Below are 21,266 nucleotides of genomic sequence, written 5' to 3'. Positions count from 1 at the left end.
CTTAGAGCGAACTGCAGCCCCAGGATGGTGACGCCAAGCTCCTTGCTTCCTGCCTGAACATGCATGGGCTCACACCTGCCCTCCAAAGGATCCTACCCACTGGAAGGGGATTTGTGAGGACGCCCTTCTGCCACCAGAAGTGCAAGTGCGGGCAGCACTGGCCATGGTGACCAGAGCATGGCTGTGACCCTCCAGGGAGGCAGCAGAGAGCCAGGGACCTTGGAGACACAGAGACGCCGCCTCGACTAGCTGCCCCTGGGTAGCGTCCACACACGTGGAGGGAGTGGAGAGGCAGGAGGGCATCCGCCTAGGGTCCCTGCTCACCTGCCGGGTCCCTGCTAACAGTCACTTCATGTTCAACCCGTCCACAGCTGAGTAACGGCAGAGAGGGCAGAGGAACCCCCACTCCACCCAGAGGGCAGTGCCCGCTGAGGCCTTGCTGGCCTTGTGTTCTGCAGACAGGGCAGAGGAAGCCCCACTCCACACACAGGGCAGTCCCCGCTGAGGCTTTGCCGGCCTCGTGTTCTGGAACTTAGATGAGAGGAGACGGCGCAGGCCTAGTTCCATGCAGAGGCCTGATTGAGCCTTTGTCTTTCCCCCAAGCCCCTCCTGCCTCTCAGTGACAGCTCCGGCCACATACCTACACCCTCCACATGGCTGAGCTTTCGTTAACTCTTTACTCACCAGCCTTGAGACTCAAATATCAGTTCGAGAAGTCAATTTGCTGACAGTCAATTAATCCAAAATGTCGGACTTCGACACACACGACATGAGTTATAGAAATCAATTGTGATGATAAAAGGGAGTGGGATTTTCAGTGGATGGTTAGAAAAAACTCTGGGCAGGGAAACGGTCGGAACCGTCATGACCAGCGGAAGTCTCACCACACCTGACGGGAGACTCAGCCAAACGGTTACCGTACCTTATGAAGAACTTCCGGGCAATCCTCTTTCTCTTCTTTCTTCATTTCTTGCAGTTCTCGGAGCTTGCTGGTAAGCGTCTGAATCTCCTCTCTAAGGCAGAAAGGGAAAAATAAGACGCCTCACCTGTCACTATGTGATGAAGGCTGGTGCAGGGCCAGGGTGGGGTGGGTGGTCCATGCTGAGACAGGGGGACTCCAGGCAGCCTGTAGAGGGCTGGTGGGGTCACGTCTCCCTGAGCCACTGGGCCCCAGCTATGACCTGACGGCACCAGAAACCCCATCGCAGGCTGGGACATCCTGTTGTCTCCTGCTCTGGGCTGGAAGCCCAACGAGGCCAGGGCTGAGGACCCCCCAGGGCCCAGTACCTCTCCTGAAACAGCTAAGAACTAAAAACAGAATCCATTGTGTGACTGATAAGTAAGTAGGAGGCCGGGTGCGGGGGCTCACGCCTGTGATCCCAGCCCTCTGGGAGGCCGAGGCCGGAGGATCACTTGAGCCCACGCATTTGAGATAAATAAGCAGGGATCACTGGCATTTTAGTAAATAGTATGAACAGAAGGCACTGCAATTTAGATGTTCATTCCAGGTACTAAAGGCAAAAAAAAAAAAAATTCATTTCTGCACATGTGCTCTTTCAGATTTACTTTAATTCTAGCCTTCTGACAGAATTCAGTCAGATTTCTCCTGAAAATGAAACGCTTTCTTTTTTTAAAAAATTTTTTTGAGATGGAGTCTCACTCTGTCACCCAGGCTGGAGTACAGTGGCATGATCTCTGCTCACTACAACCTCTGCCTCCTGGGTTCAAGTGATTCTCCTGCCTCAGCCTCCTGAGTAGCTGGGATTACAGGCACTTGCCACTGTGCCCAGCTAATTTTTGTATTTTTAGTAGAGAAGGGGTTTCACCATGTTGGTCAAGCTGGTCTTGAACTCCTGACCTTGCGATCCGCCCACCTCAGCCTCCCAAAGTGCTGAGATTACAGGCATGAGCCACCGTGCCCAGCCAAGGTTTTCTTCATTCCAGTAATCTATGTCTTACTAATTATGCTGAGTGCTAAATATGTCTGCTCAGATTTCTAACCTAGTTTTTTGTGCATTTTAAAAAGTTAAGACTCATCACATAAAATTCACTATTTTAAAGTGTATAATTCAGTGAATTTTAGCATATTCACAATGTTGTGCACCTACCACCCCTATCTAGTTCCAGAACATTTGCATCGCCCCAGAAAGGAACCCATGCTCGTCAGCAGTCCCCGCTCCCCTCCCAGCCCCTAGCAGCAGCACTTTCAGGTGGGTCCGCCCGTTCTGGATGTTTCCTGCGCACGGAATCGTGCGCTATGTGGCCTTTTGTGTCTGGCTTTCTTTGCCGAGCACCACGCTTTTGAGGGTCCCCAGGCCAGGCCTGTCGGGACTGCCGTCCGCTCTGCGCCTCTGTGTGGTCGATCTCAGGGTGTTTGTCCCCCAGCAGCTGATGGACCGTGGGGTGGGTGCTGCTTCTTGGATCTCGCGAATGGCGTTACTTTGAGGGCACAGGCGGCCCCTCTTGAGGACGTGGCCCACACCAGGGTGGCTCTGACCAGAGGCCAGTGTGATGGCTCATTGGGAAGGGGCAGGTGCTGGCATAGCCAGAGCAGAGGATGCCCCTGGGAGGTGGCCACGATGCCAGAGGGTAGGCTCTGCTCAGCATCAAGAGGTTATTCCAGAACTGGGTGACAGAAAACCCGGGAAAGACTGCAGGGAGGTGTGGCCTTTCTAAAAATCCGGCTGGCAGCGAAGCTGAGATGCGTCGGGGGGCTGCAGTGGTGGCAGGAGTGCAGACTCGCCTGGCTCCTCTCTCCAGCCCTGACCCAGGTCACATACCTCAAAGCCTCCTCTCTCTCTCTCCTCTCCTCCTCGCCCTCCCTTGTACGCTCCAGCTCCTTCTCCAGGTCAGCCTTCGCCTGCAGGAGCTGCTTCACCTCCAAACTGCACACACAGAATAGGAGACTCATCAGCGTTCACGAAAACTAGAGGTTATGTCAGAGCAGGAAGGCACTTCTGAAAAGTGACAGTGCTCAACCCTTCCTTAGGACAGCGGGGGCAGGAGGACCACGAAAGGCCCATTTCTTTTTTTTTTTTTTTTGAGACAGTCTTGCTCTGTCACCCAGGCTGGACTGCAGTGGCACAATCTCGGCCCACTGTAAGCTCCGCCTCCTGGGTTCACGCCATTCTCCTGCCTCAGCCTCCCGAGCAGCTGGGACTACAGGCGCCCGCCACCACGCCTGGCTAACTTTTGTATTTTTAGTAGAGACGGGGTTTCACCGTGTTAGCCAGGATGGTCTTGATCTCCTGACCTCGTGATCTGCCCGCCTCCGCCTCCCAAAGTGCTGGGATTACAGGCTTAAGCCACCGTGCCCGGCCAAAAGGCCCATTTCTAATCACACAGTGCCAAGGACAGACCTCAGGGCCCTGCCTGCCCTGAACCAAGCACTTGCTGTGTGCAGGGGATCAACAGGACGATGCCAGAGAAGGCCCTGTCATCAGGCCATAGAATGGGGAGTTGCCCCTCCAGCCACCACTCATTGGCACAGACCTCGCACCCGCGTAGGGGTGCTGCAGGCAGGCGCGGGGTTCGTGAATGGGACAGGGGCCTGCCTTGCCTAGACCGTGCCACTGCCTGTGACTGCCTGTGTGGGGCTCCAGCTGAACCGCTCCCAGATGCATTTCTTGCGTCCCATGCGGTGTGATGGCCACACACTGGCCTTCAACGGAGACTTCTGTCCGAGTCTCAGATGGACTGTACGCTGTCTGCGAGCCCTGACTGCTCAGGGTCTGCAAGTCTCTACTAAATGCCAGAAACCCTAGAGTGCTTAGCAGAGCCCCTGTCACACAGTTAGGGCTAATAAGAGGTGGCTCTTATCATGCCACTTTACAGTTTCATAGATAATTCCAGAAGTTATTTACCTTTCATGACTACCTTAATTTTTTTTTTTTTACCTGATGTCTATGAACTCTGTAATGACTGCTTAATTGGAAAACCTTGTCATGAAATACTAATTTTTATAAACGACCTATCAATTGGTATAAATGCGATCTGAGACCTCATGTGAGGGGTAAGGACAGTGGTGACGGGTTGGCCTTCTACTGTTCACAGCAGGCAGCAGAGAACTTAGCAGGCTGGGAGGCACTGGCCGAGTTCTCAGACCCTAAAGGGCACACAAATCACCTGTAGGGCTGGGCGCGGTGGCTCACACCAGTAATCCCAGCACTTTGGGAGGCCGAGGCGGGCAGATCTGGATCGAGTTCCAGACTCAGCGTGGCCAACATGGTGAAACCCCATCTCTACTAAAAATACAAAAATTAGTCGGGTGTGGTGGCGCATGCCTGTAATCCCAGCTACTTGGGAGGCTGAGGCACAAGAATCGCTTGAACTGGGGAGGAAGAGTTTGCAGTGAGCACAGATTGTGCCACTGAAATCCAGCCTGGGCGATAGAGCGAGATTCTGTCTCAAAAAAACCCATCACCTGCAGATCCCACTGGATGCAGTGTCATTCCGAAGGCCGGGGTAGGGCCTGGGCTCCTGCATACTAACCAGCTCCCAGCTCCTGCTCCTGCTGCTGCTTCACAGGCCACTCTGAGGGGCAAGTCACAGTAGTTCTTGCAAACTAGAGAGAAACATCATTCCAAAGATGATAGAGGTGGTTGCCTCATGGCGGAGCCGAGCCCAGAGGAGCCGCAAATAGGAGGAGGACAGGAGCCAGGCTGGGTGCCAGGTGGCCACAGGTCATGGAGCTCCGGAACACCTGGTGAGGCCCTGCCTTCCCAGCCCTATGTTCACACCAAGTATTTCACAGCATTTAGGTCTTCTTCGGTTTTGTTTTGTTTTGTTTTTTGGAGACAGAGTCTCACTGCCACCCAGGCTGGCATGCAGTGGTATGATTATAGCTCACTGCAGACTCGACTGCCCAGGCTCAAGTGATTCTCCCACCTCAGCCTCCCAAATAGCTGGGATTACCGGCTTGAGTCACTACGAATGGTTAACTTTTGTATTTTTTGTAGGGATGGGTTTCTCCATGCTGCCCAGGTTGGTCTCGAACTCCTGGACTCAGGCAATCCTGCCACGTTGGCCTCCCAAATGCTGGGATTACAGGCGTAAGCCACGGCATCAGGCTGCAGCATTTATGTTTTATTTCATATGTATTAATAGATCATATGCCCCATAAACACATTACTGAATTAAGACCATGCTGCATAAAATCTAACTGATTTTACATAAACCAATGAAAGTTAATTCGTCTCTAGTAGACAATTTGAAGATTTCTCTGGAATTCAGGGTAGAGAGATTTAAATGTGCTCTCCCACCATTCCCTACACTTTTTTTTTGAGTTGAGGTCTCACTCAGTTGCCTAGGCTGGAGTGCAGTGACATGATCATAGCTCACTGCAGCCTCGAACTCTTGGGCTCAAGCGATCCTCCTGCCGTGGCCTCCTGAGTAACTGGGACTACAGACATGAGCCACCACTCCCAGTTAATTAAAAAATTTTTTTTGGAGAGATGGAGTCTTGCTATGTTACCCAGGCTGGTCTGAAACTCCTGGCCTCAAGCAGTCCTCCCACTTCGGCCTCCCGAAGTGCTGGGATGACAGGTATGCCCGACCCCTCATGCTTTTGATAATGTAATATGGTCAGTTAGTGTCTTCTTGTTATCACTAAAGCTGCCTTTATTTCACTACCAAAAGTGGTTTTAGAATCATACAAAAGTTTTAGAATCATATAAAAATATTTATGCAGTGACCACTATGAGCTGAACAGTTTTCCAAACTGACAACTGTTGAACCCCGGCGAAGATCAGTTTCCACAAGGAGTGACAGCTGCTTCCCTGGCGAGGCCGCTGGCGGGGTCTCAGGAGGAGCTACTCTCTCTGCAGCAGCTGCTCCCGTGGGGACACTGGGGGGGCCTCGGAAGGAGCTACTCTCTCTGCAGCAGCTGCTTCCCTGGCGAGGCCGCTGGCGGGGCCTCAGGAGGAGCTACTCTCTCTGCAGCAGCTGCTCCCGTGGGGACACCGGCGGGGCCTCGGGAGGAGCTACTCTCTGCAGCAGCTGCTCCCGTGGGGACACCGGGGGGCCCTCAGGAGGAGCTACTCTCTCTGCAGCAGCTGCTCCCGTGGGGACACCGGCAGGGCCTCGGGAGGAGCTACTCTCTCTGCAGCAGCTGCTCCCGTGGGGACACCGGGGGGGGCCTCGGGAGGACCTACTCTCTCTGCAGCAGCTGCTCCTGCAGGGAGGTCCGCTCTTCCTTCAGGTCTCTCACAGCCCCTCGGAGACGCTCGTGGTCCTTGTTGCGGTCCCCTCGTGGCTGGCTGTGCAGCACAGAGCTGGATGCAGGGCAGGCTGGCGGGTGTGATCTGACTGGCTCTGCGGCATGTGGTTTTGAGCTCTCCATCACACTTAGTTTCTGGAGGCAACACAGGCACGTGTTAGATGCTAGTTCTCATTTCTACTTTCTATTTACCAAACCCAGAAAAGGGACACCGAACCAGGGCGAACCGAGTCTCCAGCAGGGCCACGAGAAAGCTTTGAGGGGACCCAAGTTACCCGGAGACACCGTGGGGCACAGGGCTACTGGAAGAGCATGATCCCTGCTCAGCTCTCTTTAATCAGAAGTGAGGCATGCCAGACCCCTGCTGAGGCAAGGCGCGGGCAGAAGCCATTAAAACAGAGAAGAGGGCACGAGCGGAGGTGACTCAAACGACCCTGCACATCTACCCTCCTATCCCCTGGAACTGCTGACATTTTCAACCTTTATGCTTTCAGTCTCGAGTGACGTCCTGGTGTTGCCTGCAAAGTGCCACTGAGCCCGTCCCCACCCTCCACTCCTGCCTCTCCCGGCTCTCAGACGTGCTACCCACTGTGTTTCCGAACCACCTCCGGGTGCCTTGACTTCTCAACAAGTTCTATATTTTAAACGCCCACAATTTATAGAAACTTCTCCTTTTTTTTTTTTTTTTGAGACAGGGTCTGGCTCTGTCACCTAGGCTGGAGTGCAATCACGGCTTGTTGCATTCTTGAACTCCTGGGCTCAAGCGTTCCTCCTGCCTCAGCCTCCCAAGTAGCTGGGAATACAGGTGTGCACCACCATACCCGGCTAATTGCTTTCATTTTTGTAGAGATGGGGTCTTGCTATGTTGCCCAGGCTGGTCTCAAATTCCTGGGCTCAAGCAATCCTCCTCTCAAAGTACTGGGATTGCAGGTGTGAGTCATTGTATCTGGCTAGTTTTCTACACTGTAAATATGTAAAAAACTATTTTTTAAAAACGTTTTTCCCTCTAGGTTTATTCTTCTTGGCCAAACAACACAGATGCTCCAATTTACTATTTAAAATACAAAGGTCCAGGCCGGGCGCGGTGGCTCATGACTGTAATCCCAGCACTTTGAAAGGCCAAGGTGGGCAGATTACTTGAGGTCAGGAGTTTGAGACCAGTCTGGCCAACATGGTGAAACCTCATGTCTACTAAAAATACAAAAATTAGCTGGGCATGGTGGTGGGCACCTGTAATCTCAGCTACTGCGGAGGCTGAGGCGGGAGAACTGCCTGAACCCAGGAGGCAGAAGTTGCAGTGAGTCGAGATTACGCCACTGCACTCCAGCCTGGGCGACAGAGTGAGACTCCATCTCAGAAAAAAAAAAGAAAAAAAGAAAAAAAGGCAGGCTTGGTGGCTCATGCCTGTAATCCCAGCATTTCAGGAGGCCAAGGTGGGTGGATTACGAGGTCAGGAGATCGAGACCATCCTGGCTAACAGTGTGAAACGCTGTCTCTACTAAAAATACAAAAAATTAGCCGGGCATGGTGGCAGGCACCTGTAGTCCCAGCTACTGGGGAGGCTGAGGCAGGAGAATCACTTGAACCTGGGAGGCGGAGCTTGCAGTGAGCTGAGATTGCACCACTGCACGCACTCCAGCCTGGGGACAGAGTGAGACTCCATCTTAAAAAACAACCCCAAACACAGGTCCAATTCCAATAGAATCAGCCTAATTCCTACTTTGCAAAGTCGCGTAGGGGATGTGGGGAAACGTTCACTTCCCAATATTTCTGGCTGACCAGGAGTTGGGTCAACAGTTCCCTGTGGATTCCAACACAACTCGAGTGGTGGAGGCAGTGCCTGGTCGTCGACGGGCAGGGCACAGCCCACAGCCTGCACAGGCGGGCTGGACTGTGAGGGGCTCCAGTGCGAAGCGCGTCTGCCTGCGGCCACGCACAGAAGCTCACAGCCCAGCGAGGGGCGCGAGAGCTGCCTTCAGCGTTGTCTACACCTGGAAGAAGTCTCCTTGTGGTCTGTGTGTGGTGCTGCCTGGCGGACAGCCAGTGCCATGCTCAGCGCCACCTTCCACACCCCGTGAGCCTGTCCCCACAGCATGAGGCCCCTGGTCCTCAAGGACAGTGGCCCTGAGACGCCGGCTCACCTTCTCCAGCTCCACAATGCGTCTCAGCAGCCGGGGCTTGCTCCACTCCACATAACCTGAGGGAAGCAGTGTGGTTTCAAACGGCTCCTGGTGAGCACTGCCAGCAGGGCCACCCTTCTCGGGTATGGCCTGAGGCTCCTCTCCTGCAGCCGGAGCAGCCTGTGGGGCTGCAGAGCCACACTGACAGGTCCCGGCCCCCTGGGGGTTTCACCAGCACGGGCCCAGTCTCTGTCCCTTGGACCGTGCAGAGATGTCTGTATTAATGGCCTCCAAGCATCTGAGGGTGACATGCTTTCCCGATTCCACCTGGCCACGCCATTAAGACAGTTCTCATCAAGATCTCTGATGACTGTCATTCTGCCAAATCCAATAATCGGTTCTCAGCCTGTCCCCTTCCTGGCATGCACAGTCCCTCGCTGGTCACTCCTCCCCTCTGCCTTGCTGGCTGCCCCCACCCCACCATACACCACCAGGTTCCTCTCACTCCGGGTGAGCTCACTCGATCCACCTGAGTGCTGGTGACCCGCATGCTTGGCTCTCCAGACCAGGCCTCTGCCCCGCACTCCCACACAGCCACTGCCTGGCCTGCACTGCCACACACTCAGACCTCCCGTGGCTCTTCCCCAGACCTGCCCCTCTGCCTTCCCCATCTCAGGAAACAGCAACTCTGTCTTTTCAGTTGCTGGGACGAAAAGCCTTGGAGCCTGGCTGCTCCCTCTCAGAGCCTACACCCTCTCTGCAGTTTCCCTAAGCTCTGGCTACAAGATGCAACCAGACCCTGACCACCTTTCACCACTCCCACTGCTCCCCTCATCCAGGCCACCAGCAGCCCGACTAGACAAGTGCAGAAGCCTCTATCTGCCACCATCCCTGTCTCTGCACAGAAGCCAGGGGTCCTCGGGAAGCAGCACAGCCCCCTCCACCCTCTGCCTAACACTCCCACGGCACCCTTAAGGCTCCCATGGCACCCTGCCCCGCCCCACCCCACTGGGCCTCAGGGGCCATACTCCACGTGTCTCCCAGGCACTCAGCCCTGCCCTGCCTGTCCCACCCCTGCTGCCGTCTTCATGGCTGTCTCGCTCCTTCTGGGTCCCGCTCAGCTGTCACTGTCTTGGGGGCACCTTCCTGTCAACCCTGCTTGCCGCTGCACACACCACCTGCCTCACCCCAAAACGTGTCCTCCTCCCCTCGTCCACGGCACGGCCACCTGACACACCTGTCACGCATGTGACCCAGCTCCTCCCTCCCTCCCACAGCACTGTCTCCTCGAGGGGTGTCTGTCAGCATCCGTTCGCGGCTCCATCCCCTGGACACTGCGTGGCCCGTGGCAGGTGCTGGCGCACGTGGGAATTGGCATCGCTCAAGGGTTCACATCTGCCCTCGTGGTGACTGTCCAGTGGCCATGCCCCGCCCTTCCCTGGCCTCCCTCCTGCAGTGGCTTTCAGGAAGGTACCCTGTGTCTTGGAGATGGTGGGGGAGGTGCTCAGCATGCGGTCCAGGTCCTCCTTCAGGCTCTGGTTCTCCTCCGTGAGCTCCTGGACGCTCCGGGACAAGCTCAGGAGGGCACTGCCCATCTTCTTCTGCCTTTTGGTGCCCGTCTTCTTCTCCCCCAGGGGCCTGGAACAACCAAATCGTGGGCTGAGGTTTGCATTGCTAAGCTGGTTTCACACATGCTTGAAACGAGGGGCAGGTGAGCCACAGCTTGCCCTGTTGGTCATGAGCTCAGAGTGGCTTTTGCAGGTGAGTATTTGAAATCAAATAGGCAGTAATAACTTTGAACCCTAAATAAGCAAAACGTTAGCACCCAAAATGGAACCCCATCCTTATGCAAGGTAAACCTGCGTAACAAAATCTCGTACTCAAGCAACAGTACTGTATTTTCCATGCCATCACTAGAAGGGTTGTGGAAATGTATCTTGTTCCACCAGGTGCCTGCAGAACAGCTCAGATTTCACCTCGTAGCCCACAAGGTCTAAAGTATAGTCGATCTTCATTATCTGCAGATCCCATAATTGCAAATGTGCTTGCTGCTAAAATGGATCTGTCAGCCCAAAATCAATACGCACGGGGGTTGTGTGGGAATTCTCACACGTGCACAGGTGATGAAAAATGCCAGTCGCTGGTGCGCACGTTCCCAGCTCGGGCTGAACCAGGTGGTGCTCCGCTCCTCACCTCAGCTCATGTGAAAACAAGTGTGCTTTCTGTGGCCTGCCTGGTGCTGTGGCTCTCACGTTTCTGTGCTGTTTGCTGGTAATGCTGCCTGGAGTGGGCTGGACTGCAGTCTGAGTGCTGTCCAGTGCCTCTAAGCTCAGGAAGGCTGTGTGGGCCCCTGTGGAGATGCTTATGTGTGTGCAAGAAGCCTCGTTCAGGCCAGCTGTGAGTTTGATGAAAATTAATCCACAATCACTATTAAATAGGGTGTCTTTAAACAGACACACATTAGCCAGGTTATACTTTGACTGGCTGATAAAAATGTTGCGACCAGGCTGGGCGCGGTGGCTCACGCCTGTAATCCCAGCACTCTGGGAGGCCGAGGCAGGCGGATCACCTGAGGTCAGGAGTTCGAGACCAGCCTGATGGCCAATATAGTAAAACCCTGTTTCTACTAAAAATACAAAAATTATCCGGGCGTGGTGGCATATGCCTGTACAGTCCCAGCTACTCGGGAGCCTGAGGCAAGATAATCACTTGAACCCAGGAGACGGAGGTTGCAGTGAGCTGAGATTGCGTCACTGCACACCAACTTGGGCGACATTTTCCAAAAAAAAAAAAAATATTGTGAGCAGAAGTTCGCAGGAGCCCTGTACCTCCCCTAGGAGCAGTGGTTTAGTATTTGCTCATTCCATGTTCATGGAGACTTTATAACTCTGAAAGGCGGACGTGATAACCACTGCACTGCGAAAACCTACAGACACTTTGTAACTGAATAATGAGAACCAATTGTAGTTAATATCTGGCCCTTTACAGAAAAAGTTTTCCAACCAGTTTTAAGGATTAGGGGTAAAGAAAAAGGAAAGCAGGCTGAGCGCGGTGGCTCAAGCCTGTAATCCCAGCACTTTGGGAGGCCGAGACGGGCGGATCACGAGGTCAGGAGATCAAGATCATCCTGGCTAACACGGTGAAACCCCGTCTCTACTAAAAAAAATACAAAAAACTAGCCGGGCGAGGTGGCAGCACCTGTAGTCCCAGCTACTCGGGAGGCTGAGGCAGGAGAATGGCATAAACCCGGGAGGCGGAGCTTGCAGTGAGCTGAGATCCAGCCACTACACTCCAGCCTGGGCCACAGAGCGAGACTCCGTCTCAAAAACCAAAAAAAAAAAAAAGAAAAAAAAGAAAAAGGAAAGCAGTCCGTGACATCAGCAAGCTGCTGCAGAGGCCAGTGACACGGCCAAAGCCACTGCCAGGGATCAGCCATCAGACGCGGATGGCAGCCGGGTGCTGCATTCGCTGGGAAAGGGATATGGGAGATCTACCAGACAAGGGGAACCTCAGTGTTTCTCCTGATAAACTTATTTAGGAAAACATTAGGTGGCAAAGTAAACTTGTCCTTGTATGCAATTTCTTCCTAAAAAGGTGGATCTACTTTGAAACAGCACTTTCTAGCTCTAAGCTAGAAGGCAGGATGTAGAATCTAGAACGAACACGGGCAGCACTGAACAAGTGTGGGCTGTCAACATGTGGTCACTATGAGGAGTCTGAACACCGCAAATGGAAACGTATCAACTCTAACCCTGAACAGAACAGGTGCGGTGTTGGCACCGCTGCCAAGCTGAGGGCAGTGTATGCTGTACCCACGTGACAGCCACACGCTCTCAGAGGAGCTTCCACAACGAGAAGGCAACACACAAAACGCAGCTCACAAACGGCCATCATACTTCTTTCCGGTGGTTTCAGAACTTGCCAGGAGGGTCTGGAGACGATGCACCTGTAAATACCACATTGAAATGCATGAAAACACAAGGCTAGCATGGAGAAGACCTTCTCTGAAAAGACTGACATCACAGTCCTGAACACTGCCTACAGCCGGAAGCGAAAACTAAGTGGTCGCACTTCATCTTTCCATTGGGCTTGGAGCAGGAGCAGGCTCCAGGAGCGCAGCTCTGGGCCACCTGGGCTCGATCCACCACCTGGGGCCAGCGCTGGTCCCCTCCCACTTGGTGCCCCCAACTCAGTGCCGGCCTCCGCCCCGCCGCCCAGCACGGTGCCCGCCCTCCACCCCACCACCCAGCACAGTGCACCTCCTCGTAGTATGTCTCCATGGCGATCCGCATCTCTTCCAAGTTGGTGGTCTTCATATCGGCCTGGAGTTTGCTGAAAACCCAAGTTCAGTGTTAACAGGGCCGTGCCAGTGTTCCCAGGTGACAGAGCAAGAGGAAGTTTCCCAGAACATTCGGGAGAGGCTTTGGAAGAGACCCGGGATGGGAGGGAAAAGCCTGAATGGGCCTTCACTCAGCTTGTGCCTTGAACAAGGGACTTGTTTCGAGCCTGATGGGAGAATTCCTCACACTGGAGAGCATCCCCTGTGTAGACCAGCTGCTTCCCAAAGTGAATACACAGCTTCCCTAGAGATATTCTTCTCCGAGATGCTGTCTTTAAAAGACTAGATTAATGGTGAGGAAAGACTTCGGAGCTTAGAGAGGACAAGCCGTCTTTGAGGGGTTGGTTTTGTAAGGAAGAGAATCACCTTTTCCCTGGCACTGTCAGGCTGTCCCCTCACTCTCAACAGAGAGTAGACTTCAAATAGAGACACTGATAGAGAAACCAAAGTAAGGTCATGGAGGTTCTGCACTGAAACAAGAAGAAATCTGCAAACTTAAGTTGACAAAATTGGGCAGGACACGAGGTGGGAACTATCGTACGAACAGGAGACATGAGGCAATGGATGTGTGGCCTCAGTTTCCCTTAAAGAAACCAAAACACGGCCCAGAAAGACTTTCCCTTCACACTCGAAAGGCAGGTAAAGAAATGCGAGTAGCCACACCAAAAACAGCACAAGGACGGTGCAGGACTGAAGCACAGAAACCTCATCCTGGAAAGATACAGGGGTCCACAGAGCAAGCAGAGAGAAAGTATTTCTTAAATACAAGAAGAAGTTGAAGGGAAATATTTAGAGGGAACAAAGACAATACAAAAATTAAAAAGAGGCAGCTAATATTTACCTTCGGCCTTGGGGTGGGAGTAAGGACACAGGACAGGGGTTGGGGAGGAACAAAGGCTGGAGTCTGAGCGAGCAGAACAGGGGGGCAGGAGGCAGGGGAGAGGATGCAGGCCCTGCACCTACCTGATGGTGCCATCCTTCTCCTTGCACTGCTGCTCCAGCTTCAAGATCCTCTGCTTCAGCCCATTAATGACCTGCCCGGGGAACATGCCCATCAGGCAGGCCACCCCCACTCTCCCTCAGTAGACGTGGCTGTCCCCTCCTCCCAGAGCACCTACACACCTCACTGTCCTTCCTCCCTCCAGCACTGTCCTCTCTTCTAGACTACAGGCCCAGGGAAGAGGGAGGGCCCCACTGTCCTCTCCCTGAGTAAAGCTGGGTGAATGGCAGGGGTGTGACACCGGCTGGAGCAGGAGGAGGTGGCAGCCATTGTGGGCACACTGACCGACTGGCAGTCCTTCCCCAAGCACACCACACACTTCGGGGACAGAGCAGGGTGCTCCCTTGATTGTATTAAATAAAGGAAGCAGCCCCATCACCAGCTGGAGAAACCACAGACTCGAAGCCCCTAGCATCACCCAGTTCAGTCTCCACAGGGGACTGCAGCCGCAGGGGCCTGAGGAGCCGCTTTCCTCCATCTGGGGAAGGGAGAACAGCTCCAGAGGCCTCCTCACCTCCTTTTCTGTGAATGTCTTGCTTGGAGGAGATAACATTCTTATATTCTTTAAAGAACATTCTTTTCTTCTAAATAGACAACTTTTAAATAGAGATGGGGTTTCACTATGCTGCCCAGGCTGGCATTGAACTCCTGGGCTCAAGCAATCTGCCTGCTTTTGATCTCCCAAAGTACTAGGATTATGTGTGTGAGTCACCACACCAGGCTTGAACAGACAACTTTTACATTGGATTTTAAAGTCATTTTAAATTATGTTAGTTGGCTGGGTGCAGTGGCTCACGCCTGTAATCCCAGCACTTTGGGAGGCCAAGGCAGGTGGATCGCCTGAGGTTAGGAGTTTAAGACCAGCCTGGCCAACATGGTGAAAACCCATCTCTACTAAAAATACAAAAATTAGCCGGGCATGGTGGTAGATGCCTGTAATCCCAGCTACTCAGGAGGCTGAGGCAGAAGAATTGCTTGAACACGGGGTTGCAGTGAGCCGAGATCTGACCACTGCACTCCAGCCTGGGCGACAGAGCCAGACTCAGTCTCAAAATAAATAAATAAACAAACAAATAAATTATGTTAAGTCATATATAAATACATTTTCCTTAAAAAATGAAGATGTTACAGGATTGGGTGCAGTGACTCACGCCTGTAATCCCAGCACTTCGGGAGGCCAAGGCAGGCGTATCACAAGGTCGAGAGATTGAGACCATCCTGGCTAACACAGTGAAACCCCGTCTCTACTAAAAATACAAAAAATTAGCCGGGTGCAGTGGTGGGCGCCTGTAGTCCCAGCTACTAGGAAGGCTGAGGCAGAATGGCGTGAACCTGGGAGGCGGAGCTTGCAGTGAGCCGAGATCACGCCACTGCACTCCAATAGAGCAAGACTCCGTACCAAAAACAAAACAAAACAAAAATGAAGACGTTATAGAGACTAAAATACTCTGACCTGGCCACTCCCATCTTCGGCCAACCGAATCCTGTTTCCGCTTGCATGCCCCTCTGCACCTGGTTCTGTGCATGGCTGTGTGTGTGCACTCGGGAAGTCAGGCCCTCTGTTCTCACAGAAACGGGGCTCTGTCACACGCATCCCTCTGAATCTTTTTTTTTTTCTCCTGACATTCAACAAATCCTCCTGGTGCTCTGTCCCTGCTGGCGCCCGTGAATCCACACTATTTCCCATAGTCTCTCTATCCAGTCTCTCCTATTGATAGACACTTTTTGCTTTTTGAGACAGAGTCTCACTCTTGTAGCCCAGGCTGGAGTGCAGGCTCTCTGCAACCTCCGCCTCCTGGGTTCAAGCGATTCTCCTGCCTCAGCCTCCTGAGTAGCTGGGATTACAGGTGCGTCATCACACCCGGCTAATTTTTTGTATTTTTAGTACAGACAGGGCTTCACCATGTTGGCCAGGCTGGTTTCAAACTCCTGACTTTGGGTGATCCACCCGCCTCGGCCTCCCAAAGTGCTGGGATTATAGGCATGAAGCACTGCGCCCGGCCAATAGACCCTTTTAAAATCTTTTTTTTTTTTTTTTTTTTTGGCTATCCTCTAAAACCTGTCACTGTAGCCTGACACATACTTCAGTTGTAGCACATTTTTGTAATTCTGGTCAATCCAATAATCGAAATCCTTGGCCAGGTCTCCTCAGGCACATCTGCAAATGTTTTCCTGAAGGCAGGTGATGACAAGTAGATGTGGTAGGGCGCAGCCACTCTGGTGGACAATTTGCCATATGATAATGAATACTGCATATACCCTAGGATCTAGAATTCCTAGTTTAAATTAACGTTAGCCAGGTGCAGTGGCTGAGGCCTGTAATCCCAACACTTTAGGAGGCCGAGGCAGAAGGATCGCATGAGCCTGGGCAACTTCGTGAGACCCCATCTTACCAAAACTAAAAGAAAATTAGCTGGGTGTGATGGTGCGTGCCTGTGGTCCCGGGTACTCAGGAGGTTGAGGTGGGAGCATCCCCTGAGCCAGGGATCACCTGAGCTGAATGCTACAGTGAGCCATGATCCTGCCACTGTATGCCAGCCTGGGCAACAGAGTGAGTCCCTGTCTCAAGAAAAAAAAAAACAAAAAAAACCCCACAGACACACACACAGAGCACCAGAACAACAAAAATATGGAGCCCTTTCCTTATGAAAGTACCCGCTACTTACAGGCATTTGTTAAGGATTTACTTTGTGCCATCCCAGGTGCAGAACCAGGCTCTCACCATCTACTTTAAACACGTAATGATTATAAATCGTTCTACATTCTATATCTGTGACATAGTTCAGAGGAGACGGCTTTTTTTAGAGATGTATGGTTTTTTTGTATATTCTGAACAGAAAACTTTGCTGTTTTGATCCATAATATCCTTCCCCTCCCCCATGACAGTGATCTCGGTGCTCCTAGTCCCATGGGTTTTGATTCCATCACTTCTAATTTTACATGATCAAATCTATTAATCACATTGTTCATGTTATTTTATTATTTGTGTTCAAGAATCTCAAAATCGTATCCCTTTCAGTTTTCTTCCAGCATTTCCCGCTTTAGAAAAGTACTTCCTTGACTCCTAGGAGGTGTACTGTGCTACCTTGATCGCCATGGCATTACCACACCGAAAGGCAACGTCTTCCCTCCTTCCATTTCATTCAACTTCTTACATATCGTCACATAGTATCTGGGGGGTCTGGATCTATCTGAAGGACTTTATCACTGCCCTGGCTCCCTGATTTACATCTGTAGCACTTTTTTTTTTTTTTGTCGCCCAGGCTGGAGGGCAGTGGCACCATCTCAGCTCACTGCAACCTCTGCCGTACAGGTTCAAGCGATTCTTGTGCCTCAGCCTTCTGAGTAGCCAGGACTATAGGAGCAGGCTGCCATACCCGGCTAACTTTTTTGTATTTTTAGTAGAGACAGGGTTTTACCACGTTGGCCAGGCTGGTCTTGAACTCCTGACCTCAAGTGATCCACCTGCCTCAGCCTCCCAAAGTGCTGGGAGCACTTGTTGAGCTTAATGTATTTTCTCAGCTGTGAGGGAGAAGTTGCCCATTGTGACGGGTTTTTCCTACAGTGTCTTGCTTGGCCTCTGTGGTGAGCCTGCTGACCCCCTCCCTGTGGCATCCCCAGGTGTCAGTGGAGAAGGGTTTGGGGGTCCGCAGTCGCCCCCCGCCTGCTACTCTTCATGAGTGGGTGCTGCAGGGAAAGGCGTCCCCGCTGTGGCTGTCCCCCATAACTAGCGTATGGGGAAAGGCTCTGTCCTGCACAGCCCATACTCACCCAACTGGCATCGGGCCTTTTCTCTGCCAGAGTCCGAACAAAATCTGTGCCCTGTGGTAAGCAGATTGAGACATGAAAACGGCCTTCTGTGTAGCCCCCAGCAGGGCTGGCTGGCAGATGCCCCGAGGACCTTCCCCGCGCCCCGTCCCTGAAGCACCAGGAGCTTACGCGGCTGGGATCAAGGAGCTGCTCTATCTGCCAGTCCTTCCTGCTGTTTTCCTCCTCCAGGCGCCGGAGCTTCGTTCTCATCAGGTCCACATCGCTCTTCTGCATGTGCAATGACTGAAGAAAAGAAGGGCCATGCAGAGCCATCCACACACTGCTGCGCACACGCCGCACACAAGCCGCACACATGTCCTCACACGCACAGCTAAGCACACGCTGCTGCGCACACGCTGCACACACGTCCTCGCACGCACAGCCAAGCACACACTGCTTGCTGCACACACACCGCACACATGTCCCCGGGCAGCCAAGCACATGCCGCACACACGTCCCTGCGCAGCCAAGCACACCACACCATGCACACACCGCACACAGGTCCCCCACGCACAGCTCCGCACACGCCACTGCGCACATGCCACACACACGTCCCTGCGTACACTGCCATGCACACACCACTACACACACACCGCACACAGCCATGCACACCACACCGCACACAGGCCCAGGGAAGCACTGAGCTGGGAGATTTGGAAAGCTGCCTGGCACGGTGTATGGTGGGTGGGGGGAGATCTGGATGTCACGTGAGGGCACCGGAGGGCACGCCTGGCATTTAGTGGGTGGGGACGGGGAAAGCTGGATGGGCAGGAAGCCCCCACAGAGAAGAACTGTCCCACCCAAGATATCAACAGCACCCGTGCTGAGAAACCCCGTCCCACGGAGTACACGGGAAAAGAATGCCGCCAACACTGGGACCGGACGGTGACGCACCATGCATTCTCTCCCATGACCACACAAGAAAGTCCGTTTTGTTCACGTTTTTATCAATAAAACTCATCCAAGGCTAATATGCATTTCAAATGCTTATCCTCAGCTACAGCTCAGGCGGAAGGCAGTGCTTCCCAATCTTTATCTGTGGACAAATTCTTTACCAATTTGTGGTGACCTGATGGGGGACAAAAAAGACTGTGTAGTTGGGGACCGGTGCGGTGGCTCACCCCTGTAATCCCAGCACTTTAAGAGGCCGAGGCGGGTGGATCACAAGGTCAGGAGTTTGAGACCAGCCTGGCCAGCATGGTGAAACCCCATCTCTACAAAAAATACAAAAAATTAGCTGGGCGTGGCGGCAGGTGCCTGTAATCCCAGCTACTCGGGAGGCTGAGGCAGGAGAATCGCTTGAACCTGGGACAGGGAGGGTACAGTGAGCCAAGACTGCGCCACCGCACTCCGGCCTAGATGAGAGTGAGGCTCTGTCTCAAAAAAAAAAAAAAAAAACCACTGTGTAGTCGATTTCTTACAAAACTAAGTTTATTCAATCTCTACAACTATCCTATACTTTGAAATTATGTTCTTCCTACTATTTTCGTGGTAGATAAAGTCCAGGAAAGAAACAGCATGTAGGCTGGGCTGTGCCACAGCTCACCAACTCCCAGCGTCAGCCTGTATCTAACCGCCAGCCATCCTCCCACACGGCCTTCTTGCAAAAGACTGTGGCGTTCCAGAGACTGGACCTCTGAGCAAAAGACAATCTGGAATGCGCACCCCGTGGGGGTGGCTCGGCACTTCAGCCACATCCACGGCTGGCAAGATCGCTGCAGACAAACCCACAGATTCAGGAGGCATGATGGCAAGCCGGTACTCAGCTTGTGGAGTCAATGAGCGAAGGCCCAGCCATGGAGGAAGATGGGAGCTTTAGTAATGGGACTGCTGCTTCCAGGAGCGTGACCTAGATTCACCCCTCCCAATTCCTCCTGTCAGTTCCACTCAACACCTGCGCTCCATGTGTAACGCAACCTAAGACTGGAAAGGTGGAGGCGGCAGACAGACCGGGACTTGGGGGGCCAGCGATCGACATGGCAGGGAGCTCCTTCAGTTTTCTTTCTGCCTCATCTGGGCTGGATGCTGGAGAAGCCAACAGCCTAAAAACGCCAACGGATGCAGACAATAAAAGCCCACGCAAAGCCTCTTCTCTCCAGCCAGAAGACAAGGAAAGGAACAGACCAACAAGGCAGCAACTGACAGGCAGGAACCGCTCTACCCTAGGCACACCACGGAAAACGCCACAGTCCTCCCCACAGCACAGGCTACGTGGGGAGCCCGGACACTCACCCTTGTCCGGCTGCACCCAGGCCCCTCCCCTCCTGCACTGGTGGGGCTCCAGAGGAGGCCGTGCAGAGTCAGGACCACCATCGCCTGGCGGCAGCAAGGCCACCCCTACATCGGCGAAGGCTGAGCGGAAGCAGTACAGGTGGCCCTTCCCTCCCAGCTAGGGCGGCGGCAGCAGAGGCTGAGTGAGGGGCCCAGACTCCCGCCCTGCCCAGCGGGAATGAGGAGCCCGTCCCGGAGCAGGTGCTGATGATGGCTGAGTGGGAAATGGACCTCCACCCTCGCGGGTGGTAGTGAGGCAGTGCTCCCTTAACCCACAGGGCAGTGTGAGAGGAGGCCTGCCACAGCACAGGATTGAGCAAGAGTCTGAGTCTCGCGACGAAACACTCCGAGCGTCCTGGTTTCAAGGAAATCACTTTTATACTAAGAACCAAGAATAGCTCAACCTGAATGAAGAAAAACAAGCTACAACGTCAACACTGAGATGGCCGGGACATTAGAATCCCGCCGCAGACTTACAGCAGCCGCCACAAAGATGCGCCAGTGACCGACGACAGACACGCTTGAAACAAGTGAAGAGGCAGGGCGGGCGTCTCAGCGAAGACCAAGACAGAAGGGGCCGCATGGAGATTTCAGAACCGAACAGAGACAGTAAGGTTACACCCAACAACGGGCTCAATGGCAGGATGCAGAGGCCAGCGGAAAGCATCCGTGAGCTGGAGGGCCGAACAACGAAGCTACCCAATCTTCATGAAGGAAGACGGAGGGGAAAACACTGAACAGAGACCAGGGACCTGAGCAGCTATAACCAAAGAGGGCAAGGCTGAGAAAACAACTCAAGACTCGAGGCTGAAAATGTCCCAGATCTGACAAAAGACAAACCTACAGATTCAAGAGGCTGAGAAAATCCCAAACGAGATAACCCCCCAGTCCACACCGAGTTCATTCAGCTCATTCCAACCAGAATGAGGATCACGTCCGTGACATCCCCAACACGCAGCTGCTGCCTGTGCTCAAAGTCTCCAAGGCCAGGGCACGCACCTGCTCCTCAGCGGCACGGCCAGTCAGACAGCTCTCGTGGCAAGAGTGTTCTCACACAGCCTCAAGTCTGACTGTTCTCTACGGCCAACAGAGAAGGTGCTGTCTTTTGTACAACGGCCTACTTCAGGTTCCCCAGTTTCTTCCCAGCTCGCCAGGGGAAACGGCTTCCCGATCCTCTTCCATGCCCTGGGGGTGAGGCTGCCAATGCCCTATTGCCCTCTGGTGCCCCAGCTGAACGCAGTGACTCAGACACACATCAACTGGTGGAGACAGTAGGTCTATAAACAGACTAAAATTATGGAAGGAAATGAACACAGATGACTTTTCCAGGGCAAACATGTAGGGATATTGAGAGCCAGCGGGATGGTAACGGTGCTGGTGGCAGTGACAATGATGATCTAGCTCAATGCAGTTCATGCTTTCATGAATGGGAGGGGCCATGGGGTAATATAGAGTCTTGGCCTTGGGAGGCAGGTGACCTTGAATCTTGCTTCTGCTACTGGTTGACCT

The 21,266-nt window shown here is 53.2% G+C and overlaps 1 protein-coding gene across 16 annotated transcripts in view; it reads right to left on the bottom strand.

The window, feature by feature from the left end:
- Nucleotides 1–21,266, bottom strand: part of IQCE (IQ motif containing E) — a 51,410-nt gene that overhangs the window by 14,877 nt on the left and 15,267 nt on the right. For 11 of the 16 annotated variants that reach the window (XR_004433170.1, XR_004433165.1, XR_004433168.1 and 8 more), the window contains 11 exons: nt 17,616–17,729; nt 17,448–17,498; nt 13,640–13,710; nt 12,597–12,669; nt 12,234–12,283; nt 9,812–9,975; nt 8,359–8,414; nt 6,174–6,352; nt 5,815–5,835; nt 2,781–2,885; nt 923–1,013 (listed from right to left, as the gene is read on the bottom strand). Coding sequence is in view for 6 of the 16 variants with exons in the window: in XM_033193800.1 (XP_033049691.1) it covers nt 923–1,013; nt 2,781–2,885; nt 5,815–5,835; nt 6,174–6,352; nt 8,359–8,414; nt 9,812–9,975; nt 12,234–12,283; nt 12,597–12,669; nt 13,640–13,710; nt 17,448–17,498; nt 17,616–17,729 (975 nt within the window). In the remaining 10 variants the exon portion in view is untranslated. Of the gene's footprint in view, nt 1–922; nt 1,014–2,780; nt 2,886–5,814; nt 5,836–6,152; nt 6,353–8,358; nt 8,415–9,811; nt 9,976–12,233; nt 12,284–12,596; nt 12,670–13,639; nt 13,711–17,447; nt 17,499–17,615; nt 17,730–21,266 lie in introns of all 16 variants that reach the window. The other 5 variants (XR_004433166.1, XR_004433167.1, XR_004433162.1 and 2 more) reach the window with 1 other exon arrangement.

The sequence above is a fragment of the Trachypithecus francoisi genome, unplaced genomic scaffold (genome assembly GCF_009764315.1).
Source record: "Trachypithecus francoisi isolate TF-2019V2 unplaced genomic scaffold, Tfra_2.0 Lachesis_group4, whole genome shotgun sequence".
Lineage (NCBI taxonomy): Eukaryota > Metazoa > Chordata > Mammalia > Primates > Cercopithecidae > Trachypithecus > Trachypithecus francoisi.
The sequence above is the reverse complement of the archived record's forward strand: the minus strand, read 5'-3'. Positions and strand labels throughout refer to the sequence as shown.